A 7,370-nucleotide genomic window follows, 5' to 3' on the forward strand; every position below is an offset into this window, starting at 1 on the left:
GTTATCTAAAATCCACTTTACCAAAATTTATTTTATTTATGGTAGATTAGTTTAATTCCTCCTGTGATTTTAAAACATCTTTTTTAGTTTTCTTTTTATATTTTGACAACCCAAATAATCCAAAAATGTCTTTAGTCAATTTTAGGACACAACTGTTTTATTTTCTTATTTCTAAAAAGCGTTTAAAATTTAACAGCATTCTATATATACTAGCACATTTTAAAATTCTTTGACATTTTTTGGCATCCTTTCAAGCATATCCTTTTCTATTTCACTCATATTAAAGATTTTTTGGCTAATTTATATAAGACAATTTCTGTGATGGTTAATTTTATGTGTCAACTTGACTGGTCTTAGGGATGCCCAGATAACTGATAAAATATTATTTCTGGGTGTGTCTGCAAGGGTGTTTTCAGGAGACATTAGCATTTTAATCAGTAGACTGAGTAAAAATAATTGCCCTCACCAATGTGAGTGGGTTTCATCCAATCTGTTGAGGGCTCAAATAGAAAAAAAAGGTGCAGAGAAAGGTCAAATTTATTCTCTCTGCTTAAGACATTCTTCTTCTCCTGCCTTTGGCATTGGTACTCCTGGTTCTCGGGCCTTTGGACTTGGACTGGGATTTATACCATTGCCTGCCCCCCACCTTCCACAGCCACCCCCTGGCCCTGGGTTCTTGGGCTTTCAGGCCTTAAAGTTCATCACTGGCTTTCCTGGGCCTCCATCTTGCATTTAGTAGACTGTGGAACTTCTCAGCCTTCCAACCATATAAATCAATCCCTTATAATAAATCCCTTACATATCTATCTATCTATCATCTATCTATCTATCTATCTATCTATCTATCTATCTATCTATCTATCTATCTATCTATCATCTATCTCTATCTATCTATCTATCTATCTATCTATCTATCTATCTATCTATCATCTATCTATCTATCTATCTATCTATCTATCATCTATCTATCCTATTGGTTCTGTTTCTCTGGAGAACTCTAATAAAGTTATCAACAAGAAGGCTATGTATATAGATGCAGGTGTGGGTAGGTGAAGTGATGTTCCTGGTGGTAGAAGTCAGTGAAATTTCTCTTTTGATAGCTACAATTTTCTGGTAAAATAGAAAGTAACAGAAAAGTTGGGATGGGGAGGTGGTGTTGGGAGTTTGAGGAGAGAGAAGGTATGAAATCATAACTTAGAACATTTGGAAAGTTAAGGGAGAGGAGGCCTACTGAGTAAATTGACTAGCAGCATTAAGGGCCAGATTGAAGTTCATGTTAGTCAAGTTCAAGTTAGTCATGTGGTTATACATTTTCCTCCAGCCAGGTTTAGCTGTGTGGGTTCAAGCTCCTTGAGGTGTATTTGGGTTTAGTCAGGGTTATGATTTTGCCAGGGAAACAATACAAAGTGAGAGAGGGGCAGTAGAGTACAGGGTATATGTAAACAAGTGTTAATGAAGACTGAACATAACTTTTGAGCTGGGGAAGGAGGGGAGATAAAACAATGAGGGAGCAAGAGATGATGAAATCTGGTAAGACCTATGGGTTGGAGATTTTGGTAAGTTTGAAAGAAGGTGGGGTTCTGAGTGAGCTGAAAAGAGAGGAGGTGATAGAAAGAGGGATGTTTGAAATTGAGATTATGGAGGAGTTGCTAAAATTGCTATGACAGGGCCTAGGATATGGCCATGTGAGTGAGTAGCTGAGATGGGGTCAAAGACAATGTCATGAAGGAGAAATGTTCAAGGAACCAAGGGAGTCAGTGTGTCAGAACGGTTGTTCTTGAGCTCACCAGGAATTAAGACAGTACTACTTCATTGAGAGTGACCATGTTCCAGGAGCTAAAATCTTCAAGAAATAAGGAGAGATGGGAAACTGAAGTTTGGTGGATGCCAACAATAAAGGCTAGTTGGTGACAAGCTGCCAAAAGCTGGCAGTTTTCAAGGATGTGGGAGAGAAATTGCCTAAGGCAGCAATAAGAAGCAAGAAAGACATTTATTCAGCCTTCAGGTTCTGTGGTACAATGGTGGTGGGAGAGAAAAATCATATGCTCCTCTCGAGTGGGCTTCAGGGGACACAGAGTCCTCAGGGGGAGAGCCTAGTGTCTGTTAGTGGAAGACAATAAAGGACACATTTAGAGAAGAGGTTGAGGATATAGGGGAATTACTGAGGGTGCATTATGTTTTAGGAATAGGAAAGAGGTGTGAGAAGTAAACTAGAGAGGAGATGTGGTCACAGCCTTATGGAGGTTAAAATGAGGGAGTTGAGGGGTATCATGGGGGATCTCGGGGTTCTTGTGGTAACTGGAGTAAATGAGGATAAAAATAGTTATTAGATGAGTTCTGATGGATTCAAGGCAGATAGATTGAGGGCATATTTTGAATTCTGGGCTGTGGTGGGGTGGGTGGGTGTCTGGAACTTCCTCTTGACCCCAAGTAATGTGGAAATTCAGTCTTATACCTGGAGCACTGGTTCATACAATATACCATGTCATTCTTGGAAACAGAGATTGTGTAAATCTGTAAAGATAGAAAAATAGTCTAGAAACTATACTTCACATTCAAGATTGGACTACCTCTGGAGAAGTGGCAGTAAATGGACACAGGGCAAGGGTCAAGGGAACTTCAGTTTTTCTGTACTATTTTTATTCTTTAAAAAAAAAAGACAGTAAATAAACCCAAATGTTAAAAACATTCAACTCTGATCAGGAAACATTGGTGTTTATTGTATTTAGTGCCTGGGACATTGTAGGTACTCAATAAATATTATTTGTTGAATGAGGGTGGCTTTCTGCTTTAACAATTTCTCCAACAAACACAAAATTCTCAAATTAACATGAAGTGCTACAAGGACATAGAAAAGGGAATGAATGGAGAGAGGTGGGGAGGGCTTGAGAAATCCTTGTGGAGAGAATGGGTGCTGATCTATGTAGAGTATCTTTACCACCATACATGAGCCATATGGCAAATATGGGATACAAGCTAAAGACAGTCTTATCTCCATCTTACCTTAATGCTTTAAGGTTCTGGGTGAGTATCCAGAAAGTGACCTCGAACATCTGGTCCTTTCAAGTAACTACTGGATCCTCACTTTTCTCCCCCAACATGGACACTGGGTGGTGCTGCTGTCCAAAATTTCTGCTCTATCATGGATGTATTACCTCAATTTATAGACAGGTACTTACCTAGTCTCCTGTGGGCCAAGCAAAGTGCTAGGGATTGGGGAGATAGAGATGAAGAGCCTCAGTAGATCCTCCTGTGATTACCCTACTGACTACTACCATGTTCAGTGGCTGAGAAAGTCGAAAATGTGACTTTTACATAGGAGAGCACCACTGTGACAGAACTGTTCAGCTGTGGGGGTGAATGACTCTGAACTGCCCACCCTCTCAGTGAGCTTCCCTCCTCCATGACCTGGCCAAGGATTAGAACAGATGCCACTGAGCATTGCTTGCAAACCATTGTTTGGTTACCCCAGTGTACTTAGGCTCTATGGCTATAAAAAGCCAGTTCCAGACGTTGGAAGCTAACTGGGCAAGAAAGAAGTGTTTGCTTACATCGAGGCCCCAATTATCTTGGAGGAGTGAGTAAACTTGGGAAGGAGGGAAGTGGATCCTCAGCACGAAAACAGTGGGAGAAACCGGGGAGGCAGGCAGGCGATCCCTCGGAGAATCAGAGAGGGCTTGGACAGGGTCTGGGGAGGCGGCTCCGGTATGAAGTCATCAAGACACTTGCAGGGCAGAGGTCCTGAGTAGAGGGGAGACAGCGGGCTCAAGCCTACAAGACGAAAGCGGGAGGGGGGAGGGGCGAAGAGGCGGGCCTGGGATTCCCTCATCCAATCAGAGATGGCTAGGGGGGCCTGGGGCGGGGCCTGGGGGCGGAGACTGCTCCGCGACTACAACTGCAGGGTTCCGCGCGGGAAGGCTAACGTCGTCCTGTGTGTGGAGCGGCGTCGGTCCAGCCGTCGGCCTTTCACCCGTCTTCAGGCCATCAGGTGAGGACCTGCGGTCCCGGCGGAACCAGAAGACTATGGGGACAGGAGGGCGCAGCGGCTGCGGGGCGGAGGGGGCCGGCCTCTCGGGAACCGGTGGGGCCGGGTCGGGACTGGCGTTTTGTAACTGCGCCTCCTAGAGAGTCCGCGCCTTTGTCTTCTGCGGCGCCGCCTTCGGCGCGTTGCCGGGTCCTCCCCGGGTGGGTCCTTGGGAGGCCCGAGGGGGCGGCCCCTCAGAGCGGCCGGTCCGCTGTGACTGCAAGCCCGAGGCTGAGAGGACCAGGACTTTCGGTGCTGCCCGGAATGGGCCCTCTGGGGCAGGCCCTTCGCGTCCTCCCTTTGTGGCCAAAAGGTGGGCTGCGCGCCCGACAAAGATGATGAAGGTTATTTTAAAATGTAAGCAAACCGCTCCTGACAAACAGACCCACGCGCCCAGCCTTTTATGATCTGTTAGTCCCTGTTTCCCTACCTTGGAGATTGGCATCTGATCCCTCGTCAGAGGAGGGTCTTAGGGTGACCTCGACGGAAGGGAGGCACACTCGGGACTTCTGGCTGCTTGGGGGCCTCTCCATTCTACTCTGGGCACTAGACCTGTCTTACCCCTACCAGGGTGGGACCAGGCACGAGCTGGACAGCTCTGTTTTCCGGTCTCTGGGGTCTTCTGTTGTCTCTGCTCCGATAAATCCAGAATGGTCACAGGGCACCCCATCTCCTAACCTCTCCTTTTGCAGAGAAAACATGATGAAATAAAAATCAGCTCTATTTGGTCTATCCCATTCTGCTGAAGTCCTTGGTCTGATCCTAATTAGCTGTGTCTTCTTAGAGCATTTACAAACCGGTGTCATAAGGACATATAAGTAGTTATGACTGGATTAAATCCCCTCCCTCTCTTACTGTGGCTCCTGAATCTATCTTTGGGCAGGTAAAATGGAAAGAAACTAGTACAACTTATGCCACCCTTTTTTGTGTGCTGCTTCCTACTCCCCAGGAAAAATGCCCCAAATTAATTGAATGCAATGTGAATTTGCTCAAATAAATGCTATCTCTTGTGACAAATCATTAGCTGGTTAAATCTATCTCTATCTTTTCTTGTGCTTCTGTCAACTCCATTTGACCTCAGCTATGATTGTAAAAGAGTCAGACATATTGACTGGATTTTAGAGCATCTTGATTTCTAGTGCATCCTGATTCGGGCTTTTCCTGCCTATCAGAAATGGGGCAGTGATGTGTAATTCAAAGTATTCTAATAAAAACATGACTTTTCAAAGATGTGTGCTGTTTTCTTGTTGAAAATCAGCAGGTAAAATATGCATTGATATTAAATATGAGAAATTTTGGCTGTGATACCTTAGTATGACCATAGTTCTGCCGATTTTAAGTTAAGCTTTTTTTTCAGTCTTTCTTTTAGTCAAGATGAGTGAGAAGCCAGACTTGTCTGAAGTGGAGAAGTTTGACAGGTCAAAACTGAAGAAAACCAATACTGAAGAAAAAAATACTCTCCCTTCACAGGAAAGTAAGTCATGGGGCTGGGGGTTTCTAGTGGAGAAAAACAATGGTGAAATTTATAGGCTCAGTAAATAAACTCTTCTAGTAAATTTTGCCACTAACTAAGCAATAATTACAGTACTATTGTATTTAATGCAACAGTTAAAAATATCAAATAGTTGTTTTCTTACTTGAGTTATATAAGTGGTTCTCACGTGGCAGACCCAAGAAGTAATGGGAGAATAAAAACTGGTTTCTTGTTGGAAGATTACTAAAAATCTCATTATAACCAATCTTGGAATATTAGACTTAGCACTAGAAATATCTTAGTTTTGTCCACTTTATGGTTACTAGGCATTTTCTGCATCTAGCAATTTGGGTCCATGATTTCATTCCTAAAGAACCACACAAGCTGCAGTGTTGCCTTTCTCTACCTGATGACAAGATAAGGCAGAGAAAAAGTTTAGATCTTGGGGCACCTAAGGTTCCCAGGCTCCAAAGGATCAGATTTGCCCTTGGGAGTTATAGCCTGATAGAAAAACTCCAAGCATATTCACAAACCTGAGGGGCACTTTTTATCATGTCAGTGTTATTTGAGTTCCACAGTTAGTCAGAATTATCTGAAAGGGTATAACTTCCTAATTATATAGTGATAGATAAATTTGAGGAAAATGCTTCACTTCCTCTTCAGTCTCAGAATAACCTATGGAAAAAACGGCAACAGCATGAATCTGCTTCTCAAATAAAAAAACAACACGCAGTTGACGTAGGTTCTCATAAATGTTCAGGTGGTTAACATGCATGCACATGCAACACACACACACACACACACACACAACACTTGACTGGGGATTTGTGGTTAGTGCCTTAGCCTTCTAAATTTAAAGCCGATATGACAGGCTTCAATAACTTGGCAAAGAACTCTTGGAAGAAAACTGAACTTAATCCTAGGAATATACCTCCTTAATGATTTTTTTGTGTTTGTTTTTCCCCCCAGCTATCCAACAAGAGAAAGAGTGTGCTCAAACATCGTAAAATGGGGATCTCCTCCCAACAGCAAATTTCAACATTGCTTAAGTGTCTTAGTTTGGGGTTTGTTTTTTATAAACCTATGTGTTTGTAGAGATTTTAGGCATCTTCTGATTTCTTCCCACCTGTATTCCCAGCCAGTGGTCCCTTTTTAAAATTTTCCATTGATACATACATTCCATCTGGCAGGTGCTGTTAATAATATTACCACTGATGACCTTTGTTTGTGTAGTCTTTGCATCCCCAAAAGTTAAGCCACTTTTAACTTTCTACAGTGGATGTATCTGTTGTTCCACAATATTCATGAAGTGGCATGCATTTGCAACTTCTCAGTTTATTTTCATTTCTAATGTAGTGATAAAATAATAAATACAGTCATTGTGTTGAGACTCTGGTGGTCCATTCTTGGTGGTCTTCTAAGGAATGAAAGTACAACAAAGGTACTCTTTTTAGCCAAACAAAATGGTTTAAGGAAAGCCACTTTAGGAGATTAGTCACAGGGAAAAGGCTCTCCTTTGTCCAGATCCAATGGATTCTGACTTGGGAATGCTAGGTGCTTTTCCATAGAGTTGGAATCATGGCTCTCCCATGAGAACCTTGGGAGAGGAGGTAACATGGACTAGCCTCCTTATCTTGGAAGTGAGAAAATGAAAATACAGGGTCTGAAGTGATCTAAGGCAAATAAGGGCTGGGATATTTAAACTGGGCTCTCTTGCTTTCTGGTATGTGCTTTTCCACTTAATAGGAGGAGACACCTGACACTGGGGTTGGATGGGAGAAAGGGGAAGGAGGCACGTGCTAGCACACATTGTGCTAAGCACATCACATCTATTGAACATAAATTCAGATATCTAATACCTGCTAATGACTT

The 7,370-nt window shown here is 42.8% G+C and overlaps 1 protein-coding gene across 2 annotated transcripts; it reads left to right on the plus strand.

Annotated features, from left to right (window-relative positions):
• The first annotated feature begins 3,886 nt into the window (after window positions 1-3,886).
• TMSB15A (thymosin beta 15a) lies at window positions 3,887-6,876 on the plus strand. 2 transcript variants are annotated; one of them, XM_035015920.1, is made up of 4 exons: window positions 3,899-3,988; window positions 4,717-4,838; window positions 5,382-5,498; window positions 6,468-6,876. In XM_035015920.1, the coding sequence occupies exons 3-4, from the start codon at window positions 5,399-5,401 to the stop codon at window positions 6,503-6,505; spliced, it is 138 nt and encodes a 45-aa protein (XP_034871811.1). In that variant the 5' UTR covers window positions 3,899-3,988; window positions 4,717-4,838; window positions 5,382-5,398; the 3' UTR covers window positions 6,506-6,876. The 2 variants fall into 2 exon arrangements, with proteins under 2 accessions (XP_034871734.1, XP_034871811.1); XM_035015843.1 differs by lacking the exon at window positions 4,717-4,838 and having other exon boundaries at window positions 3,887-3,988.
• Window positions 6,877-7,370: the final 494 nt, after the last annotated feature.

This window comes from Mirounga leonina, unplaced genomic scaffold (genome assembly GCF_011800145.1).
Source record: "Mirounga leonina isolate KUSES-001 unplaced genomic scaffold, KU_Mleo_1.0 Mir_101414, whole genome shotgun sequence".
Lineage (NCBI taxonomy): Eukaryota > Metazoa > Chordata > Mammalia > Carnivora > Phocidae > Mirounga > Mirounga leonina.